This window comes from Anopheles ziemanni, chromosome X, assembly GCF_943734765.1.
Source record: "Anopheles ziemanni chromosome X, idAnoZiCoDA_A2_x.2, whole genome shotgun sequence".
NCBI lineage: Eukaryota > Metazoa > Arthropoda > Insecta > Diptera > Culicidae > Anopheles > Anopheles ziemanni.
The window spans coordinates 298,422-322,076 of record NC_080707.1 but is presented as its reverse complement, the minus strand read 5'-3'; the positions used below and the strand labels follow the sequence as shown (position 1 = coordinate 322,076).

At 44.7% G+C, this 23,655-nt stretch overlaps 5 protein-coding genes and 1 pseudogene across 8 annotated transcripts; all 6 read right to left on the bottom strand.

Annotated features, from left to right (window-relative positions):
- Nucleotides 1-367: 367 nt before the first annotated feature.
- LOC131291460 (calcium-binding mitochondrial carrier protein Aralar1) lies at nucleotides 368-8,649 on the bottom strand. Its single transcript, XM_058320676.1, has 10 exons — nucleotides 8,431-8,649; nucleotides 5,236-5,376; nucleotides 4,496-4,945; nucleotides 4,185-4,408; nucleotides 2,975-3,019; nucleotides 2,176-2,342; nucleotides 1,974-2,092; nucleotides 1,725-1,895; nucleotides 904-1,342; nucleotides 368-824 (listed from the first exon to the last, which is right to left on the bottom strand). The coding sequence occupies exons 1-10, from the start codon at nucleotides 8,458-8,460 to the stop codon at nucleotides 559-561; spliced, it is 2,052 nt and encodes a 683-aa protein (XP_058176659.1). The 5' UTR covers nucleotides 8,461-8,649; the 3' UTR covers nucleotides 368-558.
- A 1,086-nt stretch (nucleotides 8,650-9,735) lies between these two features.
- LOC131290744 (STAM-binding protein) lies at nucleotides 9,736-11,982 on the bottom strand. Its single transcript, XM_058319914.1, has 4 exons — nucleotides 11,015-11,982; nucleotides 10,831-10,943; nucleotides 10,666-10,765; nucleotides 9,736-10,608 (listed from the first exon to the last, which is right to left on the bottom strand). The coding sequence occupies exons 1-4, from the start codon at nucleotides 11,954-11,956 to the stop codon at nucleotides 10,549-10,551; spliced, it is 1,215 nt and encodes a 404-aa protein (XP_058175897.1). The 5' UTR covers nucleotides 11,957-11,982; the 3' UTR covers nucleotides 9,736-10,548.
- Nucleotides 11,983-12,828: 846 nt separating this feature from the next.
- Nucleotides 12,829-14,470, bottom strand: LOC131290535 (caspase Dronc-like). 4 transcript variants are annotated; one of them, XM_058319687.1, is made up of 4 exons: nucleotides 14,251-14,470; nucleotides 13,632-14,189; nucleotides 13,342-13,565; nucleotides 12,829-13,262 (listed from the first exon to the last, which is right to left on the bottom strand). In XM_058319687.1, the coding sequence occupies exons 1-4, from the start codon at nucleotides 14,449-14,451 to the stop codon at nucleotides 12,881-12,883; spliced, it is 1,365 nt and encodes a 454-aa protein (XP_058175670.1). In that variant the 5' UTR covers nucleotides 14,452-14,470; the 3' UTR covers nucleotides 12,829-12,880. The 4 variants fall into 4 exon arrangements, with proteins under 4 accessions (XP_058175670.1, XP_058175672.1, XP_058175671.1 ...); XM_058319689.1 differs by having other exon boundaries at nucleotides 13,632-13,849; XM_058319688.1 differs by lacking the exon at nucleotides 14,251-14,470 and having other exon boundaries at nucleotides 13,632-13,849; nucleotides 14,005-14,145.
- Nucleotides 14,471-16,258: 1,788 nt separating this feature from the next.
- Nucleotides 16,259-17,917, bottom strand: LOC131291237 (caspase Dronc-like; annotated as a pseudogene).
- A 443-nt stretch (nucleotides 17,918-18,360) lies between these two features.
- LOC131290396 (nuclear receptor binding SET domain protein-like) lies at nucleotides 18,361-20,168 on the bottom strand. Its single transcript, XM_058319551.1, has 2 exons — nucleotides 18,533-20,168; nucleotides 18,361-18,459 (listed from the first exon to the last, which is right to left on the bottom strand). The coding sequence occupies exons 1-2, from the start codon at nucleotides 19,985-19,987 to the stop codon at nucleotides 18,361-18,363; spliced, it is 1,554 nt and encodes a 517-aa protein (XP_058175534.1). The 5' UTR covers nucleotides 19,988-20,168.
- Nucleotides 20,169-21,089: 921 nt separating this feature from the next.
- Nucleotides 21,090-23,655, bottom strand: LOC131290770 (neutral ceramidase). Its single transcript, XM_058319944.1, has 3 exons — nucleotides 23,520-23,655; nucleotides 21,544-23,369; nucleotides 21,090-21,465 (listed from the first exon to the last, which is right to left on the bottom strand). The coding sequence occupies exons 1-3, from the start codon at nucleotides 23,628-23,630 to the stop codon at nucleotides 21,288-21,290; spliced, it is 2,115 nt and encodes a 704-aa protein (XP_058175927.1). The 5' UTR covers nucleotides 23,631-23,655; the 3' UTR covers nucleotides 21,090-21,287.

Here is a 23,655-nt window from a genome sequence, read left to right as displayed (position 1 = left end):
GCGTGTGATTGGTGTGATAGGTTTGCTCTTGCATGTAGTTCGTGGATTGTTAGTTAGTTTGTTTGTCCATTAATTCCATTATTGCTTGTTATGTTGCTTACGTTAATACAAGAAGCGTAGTATCGCAGCCGATGGCTATTGTATCCCAAACCCAGCGGCCAGAGTAGCAAACCTAAACCGTAAGAAACCCGGGATTTTTTAGTAAGGAACGCGGTGCTGTTATTGCACAAACCAGTTGGTGGCAACGAATTGATGTGGAACCGAAAGCATTCCTTTTGCTTGTGATTGGAAAACGCCTGGCCGGTCAATGGGTTGGGAAGGCGAACGTGTGTCGTCTAGGAGCAGCGTGGGGTATGGATGTATCTAATTCGTAAATTCGTAGTTTAGAGCTCGCCTTAGTTGCCGTTTTCAAATTAAAAACCTAATGTAAAACAAAAGTTTGCCTGTCCTCCAGACGGTTGTTTGCCAGCCTCGGGCCTGTGAAAGTAGCGTGTAGCAGTAATAACTACTGCTGGCTCCAGCCGTTAACAGCGCACACAAACCGTGTGTGGTGGCTTATCAGGAAGCTTGGCGGTTCAGGACTGCGTTGGTGCCGAAGCGCGGCAGGCTGAGCCCGAACTTTGTCTCTATACCGTTCAGCATAGGCAGGGCCGCCTGGTAACCTCCGATGTGGTCCGGATTGGCCTGCGCCATATCGACCTTCGATTTAGCCACGTCCGAACCAGCTGGGCGAGATCCACCAAAGTCCACGTACAGCATGCGCTGCAGCAGCTCGTACGTAACTAGCGTCACGCCAAACTGCGGTGACGACCGGAACACGCGCGCTGTAAAAAGAGAAAAGGGAAAACGAATCTTTAGGCAAACAACACTCACTGCCGACACGGGATTTGGACTCAAACCTACCAACGGTTCCCTTCCAGAAGGCACGCGGTCCCTCCTCGGCCATGATCTTGCGCGCCGCATCCATCACGCCGGTGTAGGTCGTCTGGCCAGTGCGCGCGACCACCTGCAGTCTCGTCTTGATAACGTCCGCGGGGGTAACGAGCGACGCTGCCGGTATTCCGGCGATAGCTCCTGCCGCGAGCAGCGTCAACGGATGGTTATAGCCCTCATCGTCGGCGAACGCGGCTTTCGTGTGCGCGTACATCGGGAAGTAGATGGCGGAAAACGGGACGTCACGTAGCAAGCACGCCCGAGCTCCTTTGTACAGCCCGAACAGGCCGAGCTCGCGGACGACGCTCAGCGCGCGGACCTTCGCACCACCCGCAATCTCACCGGCAACCTGCAGTCGGATTTTTACTATCTCCAGCGGATTTGTGAAGATTACTTGCGATCCGCCGGCCTGTGAGGGTTGCAGACAGAAAATAAAGATGATTAATAGTTACGAAAATCACTGCACTTAATTAATTACGATAATCACTGCACTCCATGTATCGACAAAATAGTTGGTACCACTTTCAAAAGCTTGTACAGTGTTTATAAAAGTACCTTTACAATATTGAGTAACAACTGGCATGCTTAACACAGATCTTCGGAAACAGTGAACTCTTTTGTACCAACATTGAACTAACGACCTACATTCTAATGTAATAGAAATGGAATGATGAAAACATACAACAGTTTTTCTTCGTTTCTCAAACTTTAAACTTCAACGGTCGACATCGATTCGGTAGCGAATATTTTGAGCAGTTCACCATGGCTTCGCAAACGCGGAATGAACTTACGCAAGCGCCTGCCAGCACTTCGGCCCATTGCGGAATGTTGCCCTGTTTGTCCGTGAGCTTGTCGCGCACTAAATCGTTCACTGTCAGCTTGATGGCCTTCTCCGGGGCAACACCCATCAGCTGCGGAACCAGTCCGCGGTACAGCCCCAGGAACCCTTCATGGCGTATGACCTAAAGAAAGATAAAGCGAGAATAACAAGCGAAAAGGTTCATTATACCGTTGTGGCGGTGTCCATCTGAAACGGTTACCTTCTTGCAGCAATCCCACGAGTTCCGGTAGGCCACCTCACCAATGAACGAGCCGGTACGCTGGTTTTGCATGCGGGTTTTTACAAGATCGATCGGATACACGGCCGTTGCCCCGACAGCTACACATGGGGCAGGAAAGTAAAGAAAAAAGCAAAACATTAGCAAACCGAGTAGGAACGAAATACACACCGGTGCAACCTACCGCCGGCAACGGAACCAAGCGTAAATCGGTACGTGCTCTCCAGCATCTGTATCATGATCGATCGATCGGCTGGCGACTCGACGGCCTTGATTTCCGCTAGTCGATGGGTTATGTTTTTTATGTAGTGTTCCGGTGCAATGTTGCTCAGATCGTTGTACACGATCCGTCTGCGCGGACGGTTCCATGGAAAAATATTAAAAAATACATTTATTGATTAGACACCATTGCCATCCAATACACATACAAATTCACTGAAAAACAGCATAGTCAGCATACGATACAGTCAAAATATTGTAACAGAAACAAACAACACGTGAGAGAAATGCTTTACAACAGACACAACGTGGTGCAAATAAACACAATTAAACCGTCTCGCAAAGAAGCCACATAAAGAAAGAAGCATACATGCGAATCAAATCACACTTCTAGAGAGGAGAGAATTTTAAACCAAATAATGTATGTATATACAGTGAAAAATAAATCTACCGATAGAGTAATTAATTGTTAGCTGCAAAACAAAAAGGTGGAAGAAAGCGCAAAACGGATAGCTCATAACTCGAATACATTGATAACTTCTTCGGTAGGACGACAACGGTTTTACGGAACGGTATGCAAGCACTAAACACAACCGTGGGCTTCCTAATACAATTTTTTTTATTTTTTTTTTTTTCATCTAGCAAGCGTTATACTGGGGAGAAAATCGCAAACGTGTAGGGTGCTTTCGCTGACGGGGAAGGGACAGCTAGCATCAGAAAGACGCCAAAGAGGTCGTGATTAAAGTAGTTATGTCAGCACTTGCCTATTCATCTCTACCGCTTTGCTATGCCTCCGCCAAATTGATGTTCTACGCACCAGGATTGGCCCATAACCAAGGCATGGCGACGTGCGATGGTATGGTACGCGATTAGTAGTTCGGTTATGTTATCGAAGTAATTCGTGGTTTATTTTTATATTTACGATTATTGCAGCACATGATGCCGGCACGTCAAGCGTGTTAGTATCGAAGGATGTAGTTTAGATGAAAGAGAGAATTCAATGGGGGGGGGGGAATGAACAAATATACATAAACAATTAGAGCGAAGCCATGATTGACTGTACGACAAATAGTAGGTCATATTAGTAAAACAAAAGTCTGTTGTATTGACGTGAGATACAAATCATAATTTACTGTTGTGACGCTTCAGAGACATTTCAAGGAAATGAATGACAAACCGACGCAGGTGATTAATGTGAAAGGGGGTAAAACTACAAACTATTATATGCTGTAATGTAATCGAACCCATGACCAATTTGATCGACAGAAAACTCTTATAGACTCAAAGAGAAACACAATGAAATAAAAGAAAATAGGTATAGTGCCAAAGGCTCGTGGCATGTAAAGGTTGGAAAGGCGACGACAAACAAACGGCCAATCTAATACGGTACAATGTTCCATACCGCCGTGGCCGTTCTAATGAACTAAAGCGGTAAAATTTGTGCTCCTGCTGTACGATGTATAGTTATACAAACATATAAAACGAAAACACACTTGTAACGAAAACGATAACAGGAACAGCAACAACAACAAACGGTTGATAAAATAAAGTGAACGACGATTAAGCGAAGGACACTTGAGCACACACACCCTATGAAACAATTAGAGAACGCGAAGGTGCCTACTTTACTTGCTTTTATCAACCAATTCTTCTCTTTCGATCATTCTCAAATATCATTTAAGATTGAACCTTTAAAAAACTGCCTCTATTTAGAACATGTGTGACTATCGTTAAATGGCACCATCCGATTCCACTGGAAGTCCTATAGACGGTTTAGTACGAAGTTAAATATCGAAACAAAACGAATAAGAAAATGGTTGTGAAATAAAAGATCGAATATCGGTATGATTACAAAAAAACATACACATAAGTAAAGGCTTCAAGATCGGTTTTAGTGGGAGAATAATAAAGTTATTGATTGATTAGGAACATGAAGCATCAGTAGAGAGAAAACGGTATTGTGGAGAAACCTACCCGGTCTGGTGGATGACCCCGGTCAGCTGGTAGAGGATGTCGATTTCCAGCGGCGTGATTTGGCTCATCGTTTGCGCGGAATGCAGCAGCTCGTCCTTGGTGATCGGCTCCAGTCGGTTGCCGCCAGTCGCGTTCAGGTAAATGCGCTTGATCAGCTCCATGTTATTGAGCAGCGAATTAAATGCCATAAAATAGGGAAAGCTCACTCTATGTCCCTCGGTCACCTGCAAGCGAACATGGAAAGGCGAGCGCGATGATAATTAGATACGCCGATCGACTATGCCGATTGTCGTCCCACCGTCGACACTTACCGCGATCAAGTTATCCCGGACCTCGCTGGTCAGCAGGTGCTTCTTCACGTTCACCATAATGTCCTGAAAGTCGAGCGCCGAGATAAACCCGGAGCCGGAGGTGTCCTTCAAGCGGAACGCCTCCATCGCACACTCCTCGTGGAAGTCATGCAAAAACTGACTGAACTCGACGTAATTGATCACACGCTGCCGGTCCTTGCCGAAGTAGAGCTGTATGAAAGGGCCGTCCAGTTTGGACGGGATTTTAGCGTGCAGATCTGTCTTTTTGAAAACATCGACAAACTCACTGTACGTGACCGAGCCGTTCCCGTTACGGTCGAACAGCTGGAAGGCGGTTTTGTACAGGGCGTCCGGCGTGCAGAGCAGCCCCTCGAACGCCTGAAACTCGGCGAACGAGATGAGCCCGTCCTTGCTGGTGTCGGCAATGCCGGCGATCAGTTTGATCGATTCCTAAAAGAGGGAAACCGAAGAAAAAACCAAAGCAAACATAAGTCTGGCTGCTCGGTGACGATGGTGGCGGTACTTGTGCTTCTTCACGACGACGACGAACGCGGCGATGATGGTGCAATGATATCTGTTATCTGTGCTATTTTTTCTGTTTATCTCCTGTTTCTCTCTTAGCAAATTGAAGCAGCGTACACCGGCGCTTCCGGAGCGCTCGCAACGGGTGCATGCGGGTATGACGTGCATATGCGTGGACGGTGCACAATGGATAAATGGAATGGATTCAACCCAGTCACCTCATTGTACGACTGCCCCAGGAAGCTCCGTACGAAGTCCGCGCTAGTCATGTGCGGTTCGCCGTTGATCTGTTGTGTCGCATATTTGCTAAAGATCTCCCGCAGCTTTTCCGTGGAAGCCCGCTTTATGTGCATCGGATTCTGCAAAGGAAAAGAAATAGAGAAATCAGATATCGGTGTGAAGATAAATTTGCCGCTGACCACCGGCATGGAGTTTGAACAAAAACTTCGACAATGATATTACGCAATCACGCTTTTGTTATCACGCCGTTACATAAGTCGCAATGTCGAAGAAAAGAATTAAGAAAGTGACCCTCAACCCAGCACCTCCACCCCGACCGACCCAAGATGGTACACACTTTATCATCCTTTTCCTCGACCCGCTTTTCGTTGGTGGTGGTCATGGTGTTTTCGTTTTCTTCACCCCTCCCTCTCTTTTCCTCGACGGACACACACAGGTAAATGCAGGCCACAGGGAGCGGCACACACACACAAACAGAAAACGATTAAATGCGTGATTATGGAAAAAGGTTTGTATTTTTCTTTGCGTTTCCGACGAAGGACGATGCAAAATGTGTGTGCCAAAAATCCCTTTAATAGTTGCTACTCGTCGATTTTGGGTTTTTTGTCGCCTTTGGGGTCAGAAGGTTAGACAGGACATACACTGAAAAACCACCCGCGCACTTTCAAGGGCGAACAGCTTGAGTGAAAATGCGCGCAAATACACAAACGCATGCACGCACGCACGAGAAGATTAGAGAAGTACACAGGACAGATAACAACGCACGGCGCGTGATGCTGGCGCACGGTAAATCTTTATTATTGATCTTTTGAAATGAAACGTTGGTACGCTACGGGCATCGTTTGAGGATTAGTTTTTTCCGATTTTTTCCTTCGACTTCGGATCACGGGAGATCTTGGCTTCCTTTCTCAGATTCGATGCGCGCGCGCGCGTTCTTGCGCACACAAACGCACACACACGCACAAAAGCGACCGGTGGCTGGAGGTGAAAAGTCTCGAGGATGGGTCTGGTGTCCGGTGGTTGGAAAAATATTCCGCGCGCGCTCTTTTTTCTCTATCTCGACCGGGAACCAGCAGCTGACTGAATACTGAATGGCAAAAACGGCACCTGAGTTGACCGGAACGATCGTCAGGCCACCATACAAATTGTGCAGTGGTCACGGATTTGTCCGCCTGCGCCGTACGCAATGCGTTCCTGGCCCCCTCTGGCTCCGGTCACGCTACGCGCGTACTTGTGGCACTTGAGAATTTTACCTTACGGTTGTTTGTAACCTGCCCCAAAAATACACATCGGTACGAGTGGTGTACGCCTGCGCGGTTACAGCTTAGATTTCGGGCTAGGCGGTGTTTGTAACAGTTCAGTGAAATTGCGTAAGTTTGGCTTTCAATCTTGCCGACATTGATGCAGCATCCGCTCTTGCCCGATGATCGCTCTTGCCCGATTTCGACTCAGTTCTGAACAAGAGAAGCCAGGATCAGGTCGTTTCGGTTGGAGCAATCCTGCGCGCAAGTCTGGAATAGTCCTCTGTCCAAGGCAAATCACGTGACGCCCGTCCAGTTCTACCAACGTTGTTACTCGCATCGCATGATCATTGCAAGCATTGAAGCAGCATGGTAAATGAAAGCTTATCGCTTGCGGCAAACCGACGTTCTCCCATCAACGATCCTACGATCAACTAGTCCCGAATTGCGCCCCTTTGAAGGACGATAGGAAAAACAGAAATAAGAAACTACTTAGAACACCACGGAATGTCCCGTTTTATGGATGGATGCTTTTCCAACAGGTTCCGAAACAAAAAGGCATTGACTGCAATGGATGGAGCAGTGAAGCTTGCTCCTCAACCATCCTCGTCGTCCTTCTCCTCTTCATCTTGACCCGCTAACCGCAGCTGGCCTGAAGTGAAAAACAACAGCCACTAACGTCACATCTGACCTTAAAGTAACCGCGGAGAGATAGGGGTGAAAACACACACGAAAACACAATAATAACAACGGCTCTCCATCACAACCGTGGCAACAATACCAACAACAACAACCATACTGAAGGGAAACGGGGAGGATATGACGGGGGAGCCTGGGCTTCAGAAAAGAGGGTGAAGCACATTCCTGTAGTTTTCGATTTTCTTTATGTTGATGCCCTAGTGGCCTAGGAGGGCTAGTTTTACAAAACTGCAAACCTAAAAAGTGCCAACTTGGCACCTGCAATCAGCTGGCTTAGTTAACAACAAACAACAAAAACTTAGCGAAGGAGACTTCGCTAGGCCAAATAAGTATGGCTCCCAAATATTCCAACAAATTCTCTTCTTCTACGTCGAGGATGGAAGTTCACCAGGTAATATGGTGACATAGCCATCTATTAATCTATGGACCGGCTGCTAAGGCCATATGTGCTGTTAACAAATGCTCGAAATGATTTTTTTATTGATCTTTGAATTTTTGTTATACGCAACAAAACTCAACCAAGGAAGGAAACTGAATGATTCCCTCTCAAACAGTCAAACGTTTTGTTAATGTTAATTAATCATCGATAAAAGGAGTTACTAGATGTTCAGATATAGTTAGATTGCCTAGAAACAGCCTTGTTGTAAAAACAAATATTTTAGAGAAACTTTGCGGCAATCCTAATCGGAGTGCGACCCCAGGACAAAGGTCGATGGGAGGTACCTGTAGTTCAAGACCGATCCGCACCGTTTGTTATCTCTCGCTGAGCCATCGGCGCTGACACCCGGCGCTGAGTTGAGGTGGGGTTTTACACGTCCGTCAATCCGATACCGGCAGCCCGATAACCACGGAACACCACGACGCTAGGTGATGATGACGACGAAGGAAAACAAATCCGATCTGTCAAAGCTGCTAATTAAACGCCTATTAGCGGTCAGCCAAGATGAACTATCTTGCGATTGATGGGCCCGCATTGAGTTGGTCCGGTCTGGGAAAGGGGGAAGACAGGTGGGAAGTCAGCGACACACGCGCCGATAGACACAACCGCGAAGAAACGAACGCGGAGCATCGAAGAAAAAATTCGAGCCGCGGAAGGTCACCGGAAGGATACCCGAAAAGGATCAATAGTTGTTTGGTGGATTGGATGCGGGGAGGGGCGAGCGGTGTACGGGTTCACATGGTACGACCGCCGCTACCAACACCACCACCGCCACCTCTTGCTGTACCACTTACCTCGGTAATTTGTCGTGATTCTAGCTTCATCGTGAGACTGTCGTCGTCGTCGTTGCCGTCTCCAAACCGTTGTCTGCTCCTGCACGCACGCACGTTGCACCCTCGTGGGCGGCACACACTATTTCACACTGCTTCCGGAGCACCCACCGCAGTAAGCACGTATGTTACTCCGTAATCAGCACAGCCTCGGCAGACGGTGACAGTCGGCTGGAATGTGTTTTCTTGTTTGAACGCTGGTCTCGTTCTCGTTTGATTGCACTGAATGACTGGAGATGAGAATTATGGAGATGTTATTGTTGATGGTTCCAGGGCAGGTTCCTTGCCTAAAGTGACACACACACGCGAGTAGACACAATCGCGCACGCACGCACGCAGGCACACACCACACACGACCTGCAGCGAAGTAAAACAACCGCGGACCTCTGGCGTGTACACTTGAGACTTTGTTCGCCCTTCACTGATGCCGTCCGTCTGTGCCCATGGAAGGAAACGTACTAATCATCGATTGTTTCCAGCGTACGGCGTCGCGCTTGTTTGTAAGGCAGCTCCGCGGGCGGTGTCTCGCTAGCGGTGTGTTGGTCCCGCAATTCGGTCCGCGATTATCCCCGCAGTGCCATTGATAGCAGAGATGTTGTTTCGACGGATGCACACTAGCGCAGCTGGAGAAGGTCAGCAGTGCCACAGCATAATGCGGGTGGGGCTGAAGGGGTGGGGGGATGGGGGCGAGCAACGAGTAAAAAATGGAGCATTGTTTTCACTGCTGGAATCATACTAGCATTAACATCAACAGCAGCTGTCAACCGCGAGAGCAAATCGGTGCTTACGTCAAGCGAGCAGAATCGCGACCGGTTCCTGCGAATGCGAAACCCCGTTCAAAACGGTAGAAAACGGTACCATCGGCCAGATAGTAAAATTTAATATTCTGCCACGGTGTACGGTGACCCCCCAATTGGCGAATGGAACGCGATGCAGTTTTTTTTATGCTACTCTTTTAAGGCACACTACATGTCCGCGCTGCAAGTTGAACACACCGCAGCACGTGTCTTTGCTCCTTTCCAATTAGCGTGATGTTAACAGCAGTTTATTGCTTCCATTATCCGAATACTGTTTGCTCATCACGCGTACACATTTGAGTTATGTTTAGAACAAACTGGCGAATCGATCTGCAAATGTACTTCAACCAAAATTTTTATTAAAAAAGTGGAGGAATCGAAAACACGAGTGCAGAAAGGATCTGGATTAGACAACATTTTATTGATTAGTAAAACGATTACAAAAGTAATAATAACCTTAGTGCCGTCCAATCATTACAAAGGAAAAACCATTTAATACCAAAACGGCTTATCGTTTCTTTGCGCTTTGTCACGAGCCACGAGATGTAATGATTCATTGAATGCAACATATGTTTCTCAAATGAGAGCTATTCTGTAACAATGTGAAAAATTGTTTCTGTCGTTGGACAATATTTTAAACTTTATTTCATGACATAGCGTAATATCGATTTTCCTAGCGCTTCTGCTGTTGGACACATATAAATACTCTTTAACTATAAGGTTTCTAATTATTTTTCGGTAAACGGATACTCAAAACGACTAGGCACACAGTGTTGCTTGATTGTTTTTTTTTGTTTTTGGGCTAACAACAGCTCAGTATGCATTGAAACGTTGAAGGGTACAAACAACTTTTTGCAGCTGTCTTATTCGCCCGGCCACCGGCAAACAAACACTATCGAATGAGCACTCGATAATCGGCATACTAAGTGCATTTCGACTCTGAATATCTTATGACAATGTTGGTCTGTCTTTCCGAAGTTCAAGCCGTTAAAGTTTGACGCCACGATTACGTTTCGATACGGGTAGCAAAGCAAACGAAAAGTACAGCAACAATCCGGCTGTAGGCGTTGATTGGAAATCGGTTAATTTAAAGTGTTGTTGCTTCAGACAATGTGCGTGCGTAAATATAATATACGTATATATACAATCTGACCGGGAGTTGAAGACAATCGATTGCATATCCCGGTACCACTTCACACTGGTTAGACACCAAAGTTCACAATGGTTTATCGTTATACATCACATTCATTGTGACTATGTACAAGATACAGACGTATCCGTTTAATTATCGCAGATCAATCACTTTAACGGCCACCGCATCGCTCAGTACGATGTGCTGGGCTTCCTGCAAAAAAGGGTCAATTATACTTTGAAAATAATGCGTCAAGGCTACAAAGCTTACCGAAAATAATGGTTGACCTGAAGAATGCGGATGAAAGCCGGTCTGACGGCACTGAGAGATTGAGTCCATTCCGAACGGGGTGAGATTAAAAAATCCAGTTCTAACGTAGATTACAAACTTAGCAATAAGTTTCATGAAAAACAAGATCAAAGTAATGTAACTTACTCTTGATACTTTGGCGAGCAGACAATCGCAATGGCCTCTTCCAGCATAAGCTGGTAAGAACAGTGAGTATGTAGGTCTACCGACGAAAGAAATGCCGTCTGCGATGGGTGCGTCTATTAAAAAATGAAGTTTTGTTTTATAAGAATAGAAGATTTCAACCCAACACAATAATGAATGCACGTACATGAATCCACCCTAGCGTAATAAGGTTGTGTCGATCTTGTACAACGGCAATTTCCTCCTCATTCATCGTATTACAGCTGTCCGCCGTGCCACACTGTTTCGGAAATATCACATGCGTGATAGTGAACTTGGCCTGCGCTAAGCTTCCGGCCAAAATTGCACACGTTTCCAAATTTGCTGTGGTGTTTTGTGCAGCTTGCTCCAGAAATTTCATCATCGTGTTAGTAGGCACGACAATCGAACGAAACCCGGTCATGGCAGGGACCATCGGTGGCACCGGTTGCGGTTTCAGCGAGCGATCGAACCGTTTGTCCGCACCAGGTAGCAACAGTCCGGTGCCGGGCAGTCCACTCGCATGATTTCTATCCGACAGGAAATCGCTCGGGTACATAACTTTATCCATGAGTTTTGCATCCTCGTCGCTTATCAATGACACTTGGCTTGGTGCGCTAGGTGTCGGGGCTGCTGGGGCAGCGGGTGATACAGTGGCTGGCTCCACCGGGTTCGAGGTCGACGCTTGTTTGCGATCCTGCTCATCGCGCTCTGCTTGCAGCTTGATCTGTTTCAAGTAAATCTCGTACTCGGTCGTGTATTTTGCCAACAGTTTTTTTCTGATTTCTTCAGCCCGCGGAAGAATTTTCTTGATTTTGTCCTTTGTTTGCTGTTTATCGCCCGGCAGCACAGATTTGTAACCGGGATGGTCCAGAATAAGTTCCACGAAGATCGTTACAAAGCGCAAATAGAAGGTGAAAGCCTTTTCAAAGTTTCCCTCTCTCAGAGATCTATCGGCCGTTTCCACTATTTGATTCCCCGAGCGATAGTAGCGATTTATAGGCATCGTCGGATCAATTGAGACGCGCTGACTGTCCGCAATCAGCTTCTGCAGGCGTTGATGCGGCTCAATAGCTCCCATTTGCACGGTATTCCACTGCTTTTCTGCCATTTGCCAACTTTATTCACGACTAGACGATCAGCTAAAACGAAATGTAAGACTTTTGTTCACTCACATTTTATGCTGGCAATAATAACAGCCAAACGAAAATTACTCATACCATTCAATGCAGAAGTGCCGTTTTGACTTTTCGCAGAAATAATCCATTGTAAATATTCCATCGATGGCAGACCGTGCATTTGACATTTGCCAAGGTTCCTCTTAAGGAATACTACAATTTGTAGTATTGCATTTACCTTGGTTCTTTTTATAATTTATCTAGATATGCTCTATTGTTTCCGCAAAACGATACAACAGATTGATATCATGATGATAACTGAAATTACAAATATCAATATAATTGTTTTATTTTATGAACAAAATCGTTATACGGTATCCAACCTCTCTTTCATCGATCTCGTTGTCGACTTTGGGCTCTCGTCAGTGGCAGTGGCAGTGTAAATCTTTATTTGGAGTTTTAGCCATAAACGGTTCCAGTCAATTAAAATGCCTTGTACGAATGCACATGAACAAGTACAATGTGAATTGGTTCATGTAAACAGTTTCAGGAAATCTGTATGATTTGTTAAAATATTAAAAGTCATTTCACATAGAAATCTTAATGTAATTTATTCAGTTAAAGTTTAACATCCTTTAGAATACTTTTATAAATCGCCCGAAGAAATAAATACATTGTTCAAATTGTTAATCAAATTCGATGAGGAGTTTTATTCAGCCCGAAGAAATAAATTTAATGCTTAAATTTTGGATAATATAACATAGCCAGATTCCCTTGCGAAAAAGACTACATTTATCCTTTGTTAATATAAGCTATTGAACGGATAGCAATAACATAAAAAATGCTCTCATTAAACTTAAAATATAAAAATCATGGTGTGAAAAGCAATTTTAAAAGGCCGTTGTCCTCTATCTGCATCAGGCCGTTGTATCTTCGGGTCGTTCATAGTAGCCCGGGTTTAAAAAAAGTTGTTTAAAAAATCCTCTTTGCTCAGTGCATATAGTTTGTAGTGCCGCCGTTTCAGTTCGATATGTGGCGGCATTTTCTCCCACCAACTTCATCAAAATCTCTACATCCGTATCGTGCGCATGTTCTGCCCATACTCGGCACATGCTTTCAACGAACCATGATCCAGTGCTCGGGTCACGGTGAGCAGCAAAACCTGGTACCGTAGCATAGCATACCAGCATATCGCAGAACGTAGCGATATTCGATGGCAATTGTTTTCGTGGATCTATCATGCCATCGCGTTCAGTATTGGTTGACAGGCGGAACGAACCAAGGTCCGACTGCTCTCCACTGTAGGAAAATGAATAAATATATAAATATTTAGAACATTTCAAGCAATCTTTGTATACGGTTAAGAGTCGTAACTTACCGACATATGGATATGAAGAAGAGTTTTGGCTTACGAATCAGTTTAGTACAATTCACTGTGTTAAATTCAGTCAATATGTCCTCAACCCGGAGGATTGAATTATCATGTAAATAAATAAAATCGCTGCCTTTCTTATGGTCGCCATGGGAAAGAATGTAGAATGCAAAACAGTCGCATGATAAATAATCCGACTCTTTCAGTTTTGCAAATAATTCTTTCAAGTCCTGTAAAATAAGATGATAATGAGTGAGTACCGTGGTGCACCATTCTCTCAAGCCATTGTTGTTTACCCCCATGGTAATGTTTTCATAGTAAAATACTACAAATCCTAGTTGCTGGAACAGCGAAATTAAGTTTTGTCCATCGATATCAGCTCCATTTCTTTTTCCATGGACGTCCTTTACGAAGGTTATTACATTTACAATAAATGCAACGCCTCTATTACGGCTTTTCATCGGGTATGCTGGAACTTTCGGGTGTGTCGTCGTCGGACCACTTGACAGCGTTACTGAAAATGAAGGCAGAATATCTTCATGGACTTGAAGCGTACATTTACTCTCTTCGGGGACTGATTCAGCTGCGAAGTTATAATTTTTTCCGTCCACTATTTCGAGTGCACCGCGAATCAAGAAAGGTTTAGGGGCAACATTGCAACTGACTGACCGGATACGTTGTGGGTTTAACGTAGAATGCATTTGTTGATCGTTTGAAGAGGGGTTCAATTCGGCGTATGCTTTGGGAAAATTGCGTTGGCAAATATCGAGTAGTGTATTGAAAGCCTTGGGACCACGTCTAGTGATCTTCTCAAACATTAGTTTATGCCTGGTCGTCTCGTCCGCCGCTAAGCTCTAATAAAGACATCATGTAGTTAGTTTCACACAGCAACCATGAAGCATCGGTATGACTCACCTCAATCCGGAGAACCATGTCCAGCGAAAGCATATCCCGTTGGATGCACTCATTACGCAAAGTCGTATAGTTGGTGTAATGGATAAGTTTGTCCATGGAATTGAAAATTCTTTGTCGATGTAAATTATTCATCTTGCAACCTTTAGGACCCTTCAATGCACAATTGCTACACTCGGTACGCTGTGTAAGCTCTCGCTGCATACAACGCAGGAAATGTATATTGTTTGCCAAACAAAGACATTCTGCTACATGGTAGAAGCGTCACCAAAGTAGATGAAAAACAGGTGTGTACAGAAAGATCTATGATAGCCATTTTGAATTTGACGTTAATTTGATTGCACAAAGTGAATATATTGTATAAAGTAGTAAAGTATGTTGCTACCAGGAAGTCAATTCTGACCAATGGTTCTACCAATTTCAAATTATAGCTACAAAATTGCTATCATTAGGTATTTTTAACAAAATGTGTACCTCAAAGTATTCGGTGTCTGCTATATTCGATGAGTCGAAAAATAGTTACGAACAAAGAATGGAATGACATGGAAACAGTTTTAGTTTCATACTTACTTTTTACATACTTTTTACATATAACAAAGAAGACTAGACTTGAGCACATCAGAAACAATCACGCCGCAACCAATGACGATGATTTTTGTATAATTTGTAGAGGATGCCTTTACCTTCCTTCTACATCTATTTTGAGCTACATTAGAGCTGACAGATCACAATGGTGTAAGCATATATGCTATAGCTAAGGAAATAATGTTTACTTCATGCAAACCGGTATAAACTTGTTCAGATACTTAATTTTTTATTTTTTATTCTACACGGTTAAAGAAACCCCTCTTCCAAACCACTGACACAGTAAGCTACATGAAACGTTTCAGTAAAGTAAACTTTGACCTGCTTTCATCCTGACCCTCCTGCTGGTTCTCGAGCGTAGAGCAGATCTTTTCGTGCATCGGTTTTTTGCAAGGAATAAACCCTACTTGCTGGCCAAAGTATCCCGGTTTACCTTAGCGTCGCAAGTCTTTGCCAATCATGGCTAAATTAAGATTTATTTTTCCAGATAATGAGAATTCCACAAACGAATGTAAAATATACAAATTCTTTATTGATACTATTCTTTATCCGGTTCCGTATCTTAACTATCGTTCATTTGCTCAAACATATTCTAGAAATCTGTATGATTTTATAAACAAAATTAAGACCCATTTAGTTAATAAGTTTTAATAATACTGGTTTGGCAATAATACTGATTTTGTGTATATTAAAATATTAAATGTTCAATTTGTGAATCCATCTCGAGTCGAGATTTTGCTGCAACTATGGCTGCATTTTGTTCTTGATCCTTTATGTGAATTATGAAAAGTATAAGAGAACAATAATATGAAAGAAATACTTTAAGATCCATTTTACTTGAAGATTGCTTTGAATTTGACCGGATTTTGATTTGACTTTGATATTTTATACCTCAAAATTAATAATCAGCCTCAACACTCATTCGATCGACGAAATTATACTGTTTTTAAATATATTCACATAAAGGATCAAGAACAAAATGATAATCTGCCAAAGAAATAGATTGGATGGCAAGATTCCTACACATTTTTCTTGATTGATATTTATAATTTAACGTACAAGATAGCTTTAATACGGATGAAAAACTGTAAGTTGCACTTTGTTGGAAGAAATCTTGAAATTTTGAGAGGGTTTTTGTCTTGGTTTTGGTTTCGGTGTTAGAGAATCCTTTGAGTTATGTTTTGGAAAATATAATATGCCAAAAACATATGTTTAATGATCGCGTTTCTCTTCGTCCTTGCTGAAAAATGATTTTCTACATAAGATCGTATTAATACGAAATAAAAACTTTAGAATCCATTTTTGTTGAAAACCTTTTAAATAATACTGCTCTTAAATGTCATTATAATATTATATAGCTATTTTTGTACGTCCTCAGTAAATATTATTGAACGTATAGGAATATTTAGAAACTATAATATATAATATTATGGATTGCCGATCAATTGTACACAATGGTGAAATGCAACTAGGCGTCGAGAATGTCTTGCAATAAAGGCTGCAGTTTTTTCTTCAACCATAATAACATTATTAAACGTATACGATAGCAATAGCGTAAAAAAAGATCATTAAATTTAGAAAACTAGAGAGCATACCGTGTAAACCATTTTAACATCATCGAACATATAGTTTGTAGTGCCGCCGTTTCAGTTCGATATGTGGTGGCATTTTCTCCCACCAACTTCAACTTCATATTTCATATGTCATGTGCATATTCTACCCATACTCGGCACATGCTTTCAACGATCCAGCGCTCGGGTCACGGTGAGCAGCAAAACCTGGTACCGTAGCATAGCATATTCGATGACAATTGTTTTCGTGGATCTATCATGCCATCTGGCTCAGTATTGATCGGTGGATAGTAAAAACCAAGGCCCGACTGCTCTCCACTGTAGAAAAACAAGTAAGTACATTAAGCAAATATTCACCAGAATATTTCAAGCAATCTTTGTATGTGTTTCATAAGTTTCAGCACTGTTACTTACCGACAAATGCATATGAAGAAGAATTTTGGTTTAGAGCAATTCACTGTGTTAAATTCAGTCAATATGTCCTCAACCCGGAGGTTTGAATTATCATGTAAATAAATAAAATCGCTGCCTTTCTTATGGTCGCCATGGGAAAGAATGTAGAATGCAAAACAGTCGCATGATAAATAATCCGACTCTTCCAGTTTTGCAAATAATTCTTTCAAGTCCTGTAAAATAAGATGATAATGAGTGAGTACCGTGGTGCACCATTCTCTCAAGCCATTGTTGTTTACCCCCATGGTAATGTGTTCATAGTAAAATACTATCCTAGTTGCTGGAACAGCGAAATTAGGGTTTGTCCATTGATATCAGCTCCATTTCTTTTTCCATGGACATCTTGTACGAAGGTTATTACATTTACAATAGATGCAACGCCTCTATTAGGGCTTTTCATCGGGTATGCTGGAACTTTCGGGTGTGTCGTCGTCGGGCCACTTGACAGCGTTACTGAAAATGAAGGCGAATATCTTCATGGACTTGAAGCGTACATTTACTCTCTTCGGGGACTGATTCAGCTGCGAAGTTATAATTTTTTCCGTCCACTATTTCGAGTGCACCGCGAATCAAGAAAGCGAATCAACATTACAACTTACTGACCGGAAACGTTGTGTGTTTAACGTAGAATGCATTTGTTGATCGTTTGAAGAGGGGTTCAATTCGGCGTATGCTTTGGGAAAGTTGCGTTGGCAAATATCGAGTAGTGTATTGAAAGCCTTGGGACCACGTCTAGTGATCTTCTCAAACATTAGTTTATGCCTGGTCGTCTCGTCCGCCGCTAAGCTCTAATAAAGACATCATGTAGTTAGTTTCACACAGCAACCATGAAGCATCGGTATGACTCACCTCAATCCGGAGAACCATGTCCAGCGAAAGCATATCCCGTTGGATACACTCATTACGCAAAGTCGTATAGTTGGTGTAATGGATAAGTTTGCCCATGGAATCAAAGATTCTTTGTCGATGTAAATTATCCATCTTGCTACCTTTCAATGCACAATTGCTTTTCTAAGAACGAATTTACGCTTACTACACTCAACGCGGAAGACCGGATACTGTTTGCCAAACAAAGACTGTCTGCATATCACTGCAGTGACATTTCCTAATGTCAGCAAAGAAGACGCGGAGTAGGTATAGAGTAGGTAGGATCATACACGACTTTTCTTTGATAGCTATTAGAGCCATATTGAGTTTGACGTTAGGTAACTAGAAGTTAGTTTTTTATCACGAATTACCGTAGCAACATAAGCTCCTTGTGCTCTCCGTGAAACTAAATGGGTAGATGAGGCTGCTGTCGCAATTATCGAGTCAGGCTCGGTCAAAACCATGAAGGAGTTAACATGTTTCACGTTTGAGCCTGAAGGTATGCAATGCGTGGCTCATGGATTCCTTTCGAATATTTGAACGCTAACGGGTTTATTAAAAGAATCGTGTAAAGGAAAACCTTTTACCATTCATGTTTAAACGGAAGCGATTTTTTTATTATTGGGGACGAATACATCTACTTTATGTATCCCGAGCATTTGGACGATCCGCAGCGACACTCCTGTTTCATGCTGGCAAAGTATTTCGAGTTATAATTGACGGTTAGCTCTTCTCCCTGTAAATGTTGAAAGAAATGTGTTTTTTAAACTTGGATAACGATTGGAATTAATTTGAATTATATCGCTTACCGCTTTAATGTCTTTGGTGGCAAATAATCCAATGGCAGGTGCATATCCGACGTTCCACTTTTGCATTTTACAATTCGGATTGCAAGAATGGTTAATGAACCGCGAAACATTACCTTTCTGACCAGCGTCAATGGTCATTAGATGGTCTATTCTCAAAAAATAATTCGTGTTCTGACGATTTTCCTTGACTCGGCGGTTTAGCTCGTTCCTATCGATCACCTCGCCGACATATTCAATGATGAACTTTCCATATGTGATCGATTCGCTTGCCACTAGTCCATGACCTTTCTCTTCAAAGTCACGGACCTCCAAAGACTGGTAATGCCGTTTGGCAAAGCGTTGATTTAAACACCGATCTTTCGCTGGGCAGGTGCTAGGAATACATTCGATCATTGTTATTCGGTTGATGCACAAAGACGTCGGGCCACATGGATCTGCATCATCTGGACGGCAGTCGCAATACGAATCGATGCAAATTGGTCGTCGCTTAAGGGGAAGAACGTAACGGTTTGTTTTAAGTATCGTAAACATTGGAGCGAGTTTTTTAGTTTTAGAGCTGATCGGAACATTTAGCATTTTCTGCGTCTGCAATGATTTATAAACTGATCTCGCTTCGTCTATGGCAATGTTATACTTTTTGTCCAAGGTTCTAGTTTTTTTCGTGCCAAGATTTTCCGAATTATGGTATAGATACATCCTTCTTCTATTTAACCAAGCTACATTGTGGGATTGGAAGAATTTAACGCAAATAGATGATGCTCTCGGTCGCCGTTGAAATAGATATTCTGATACCTTGGATGGCGGTAGAATTAAAGCTGGCCACCAACGATAGTTACCGAGCTTTGCCATCACAATCTCATTATGCAAAGGAAATCTACCGGATACACATTCTTTACAGAAGTATCTTCCACCGTGTATTTTGTGTGGCAGACAGCCCTGGTGGACGGTGTTGGGGCAGGTTTCACAACAAACTAAATCTCCTCCTTTGGAGCATAAGTAACACCAATTAACATGTGGAGCTATCTGATCGAGGCTGTGCTTCGGACAGATGAGCTGTTTCGTGGTAACCATTTCCGACCCAGCCGGAATACATCGCAAGTCTGGATGGTAGGCAGACGGACACTTAATGCATCGTACAAGTTTTGCTCTAGCATGAGACGCTTTTGCCATTGAATAGTGTGCGCAGGTGTGGCACACGTGAAGCGGACAAATGATGATCTTAGGAATTACCGCTTTATACTGAGGAAACATGCACAAACAGGTGATATGATACTGACGAGCGCATAAATTATATATGCAGCGATTTTTCGATTCGGTTTTAGTTTCCTCTCGCTCATCATTGCACACAAAACAAGATTGTTTCTCAAAACTATCCTTCATAGCTTTACATTCGCTGCATTTGAAACCACGCTCGTGGACTGTCGGTCCTTGAGCCGTCGTACAATCCAAATGCATGTCGCGGTGGCACTTACCACATCATATTAGGTTTTCTGGTCGTTCACAAACGCAGCACACATTGCCTGTCGGTAGACCCTTTATAATTGATTTCGGGTCGATCGAGAAAATAAACGTTTCATCCAGTGTAGGAGATTCTGCCTTTGCCTGCTGGGCCACAGAAGCAACGTTATGGACCATTTCTTCACCGATTAATTCTTCAAGGACCTCAGTTTCCACCTCTTGCTAGGATGTATTCTAGTTTTTGTTGTTGTATGTTCGAACACAATGGGGATAGTTTCGTAAGATGCAGTCTCGGAGGAGGAACAGCTAATTTATGTTTCGTTGTCTCTTCGTCTTTTTTAAGCCGGCATCTATTCAGCCAAAAGAACTCCTTCCAGCCCAAGTGATCGAACGAACGAACTGTTGCAGTCGATTTGCAAGTTCAATGGCATGCAACTCCACAGTTTGCTCGAATGCTAGTTTTCATGGAAACTGCAGTTTTGACGCGAAGGTACATTCAACACCTGCTGAACAATTCTCCCGTATTTGAGAATGTCCACCTGGGAACAATTATCAGCAAGGCCTCGAAATGGTAAGATATTTCCTCCTCTGACCCAGCCGTGGCGCTCTCAATCATCGAAGATTTTTTTATGTATCACTTTGTGGTTTGATCGCTTGCGAGTACGACAATCCGTTGTTGGCTAAACTCGAACGATGCACTGCCAATGAATAGATTTTCGGTCTTGGGTTCCCCAATATATCTCTCCTTCGTTGTATTCTTTTCGTATGTTCATGATCCTGTTGCACTGCTACTCAGACCAAAGAATCAAAGCGCAGCATCCTGCGCGGTATGTAGGTTTCCGTGATGCCATTGTACTTAGAGAAGTAAGTTCTGGAGTGATAGTGTTGGTGAAAGGAGACTAGCGTAAGTATGGTTACTAGTGGTGTATACTAGGCAGGCCATTTCGTTTAGCAAAGCTGATTTACGGTTCGGATGACGTTGCTGCAATGGGACAAAACATTTCGCAATGCATCACGACATATTCCGATAAGTGTTCTTTCCTCTGTCAAGTGTTTTGAAATAAATGAAAATAATACAAAACAGAAAATTATGTGCATGGTTAGTAGTGAATTGGTTTGCAAGTGCATTATTGATCGTTTTATTACCTATTTATACACAAACATCGAGTGACTAGTCTAGTTTGGTAGCAAAACAGTGGATTGGTGCTACGCCACGTACGTAGAGTGAATCCAGCAGGCCTGACCGGCACTATGCGCCAACGTTGCTCCGGAGGGTTGAAAGACCAATTGGAGCTCCTCACTTAACATTGAACGTATTCGTGGTGCCAACGTACGGGTAGATGCCACCGAGGATGTAGCGATAGTTGCCAAAGTGTCGGATGCGGTACTTGCCGGGTGGTGTCGCCGGGCCGATCGTCCAGCTAAACTCAATATCGCTAAAGCCCAAAATGGTGGAGGTGCGCTCCCAACGGAATCTAGATAATGAAAGCGGGGAGTGGAAAAAGATTGTCCAGTGAGTACGGTATGGCAGACGGCGTTTCGCAACCTTTTACCTGGTTTCCCAATTGGCGTCTGTTGCAACCACCGTCCATGCCTCATCCTGACCCTCCGTCTGCTGGTGCTCGACCGTAAAGAAGGTTTTGTCGTGCATCAAGTTGTTGCGCGGATTGCCGGCAATAAATACGGCAGTAACCGTGTCACCCCGGCCGTACTCGCCCGCGGGGTGTACCTTCACATCGCCAAAATCTTTGCCGAGCGGGTGCGAGTCAAAAATTACGCCGGTGGTGAGTGAGATTTGCTTGTCATCTTCGTACGGGGGCGTAGGACCAGGTGGTAGTGTCTCATTTCCGCCAGTTGTGAGAGCCTGCACCAGTTTCCGATACTGCTCGAGGTAAATCGTGAGCGTGTGCGGACCGTACAGTGTTGAGGCTCCCTCGTACCGCTGCACCTCGTACTCCTCAGGCGTGGTGATGTAGCTTGAGTACATATTAGACAATCCGGCAACGACAACTTGCAGCTCAGGGCCGCCGGCCGCCACCGAAGCCCGCGCTACTGCAGTACGTAGTCGCCGACCGGCCATCGTGGTAAACTCACCGGGCACGGCCGCGATAGCTAAATCGCCCACCATTAGCAATTGCGTGGGGACAATTTTGGGTTGCCAGTCGTAGGGGAACCGAGCCCGTCCTGTTGCTAGCAGGATTGGCTTCGGCGCTTGGCACTCCTTGTCGTCAGGCGTTGGCTCAGCGATGAAATCGCGCACTGCGTTCCACAACACATTATCAGTGATAGTGCCCTGCTGAAAGTCAAACGCACCGGGTCCATCAGTTGTTCCGGCCGCGAAGCTGTAGCCCATCGCGGGCAAACACCCGCGAACCTGTTCGAGCCGACCCGAGTGCCTCTCTAGGTGCATTACTTCGGCCACCGTCATATCCACATATTGGTGCACGAAACGGACCGGGCCCCGTAGCTCACGCGCAACGCCACTGCCGGCTTCCTGTAGCAGTTCCGACGCGGCCCGATACAAACGACCCGCAATGATTTCCGTGCTCTCGAACATATCGCCACCAGGGCCGGACGCAAAGCAAGCGCCAGCACCGGACGGGCACGAGGACGTTAGCACATCGCATGGTAGGCCCGTCTTTTCGCAACGTGGTCCCTTGATGTTCGGCGATACGTCACCCAGGTTGGAGGAAGCGAACGCTCCCACAAACTCGCCCTTGCCGACTAGTACGCCTGGATTGCGCTCCTGTTCGAGCAGCACTGACGCCAGGCCCACGTTGTCGCTCGAAACCAGCCGGTTCGTGTTGTTCATCGACGTTGGGTGCACGGCAAACCAGTTGATCGCACCGAGCGGGCGCCCGTCGCGTGCCCCCACTATCTGTAGCTGTACCAGCGTTCGGTCGACATTGTGCCGGTACTGGGCGCGCTCCTCCGCCGGGTTGTTCTCGTACGCACTAGGGCTCCGGTTGATGCTGGCGTCCACTACCTCCGTCTCCGCCACGTACAGGCGCGCATCGGCCATGTTGTTGTGCGCCCGGATGATGCTTTGCGCGATGCCGTGCACCAGCGCCCCGAACGTCTCCGAGACGAAACCGAGGGAGGTTAGATCGTACAGCAGGTACATTAGGAAGCCACCCGGCGTCGAGTGTGTGTGGGTGCCGCTGATAACGACGTTCGCGTCCGTGTACAGCGCGCCATACTTTTGCTGCAGTACCGCCAGCACATCTCGCTTCACAGCGTGGCCCATCATCCCGGCATCGACGCTTACGAACACGACCCGGTTGTTCTGGTCACCGCTGCTATCGTCGATAATGAACGAGCGCGCGTACTGGCGCAGGTGAATACCAGCTCCACGCTGCGCGATCTGTGCGTATCCCATCTGGAAGGGAGAGGATGGAAAACTGAGAAAATGTATTTTCCAAACCATAACAAAGGTATCATTTAAATTATTTTCAGTGACCTTTGCACGATTTAGTTCGTTGAAATTCGTTTAAATCATAAACTTTTTGCATAATGTATATGTACTTACGAACGTGATTTCCACCGAGGGACCGGTACAGTCGGCGCGTCCTACACCGACCCTGTAGCCGCAGGCAACTTGAACTGCCAACGCAAGCAGGCCAAACATCAAAAATGCCATCACATACCTAGATCGCGCCCGGTGC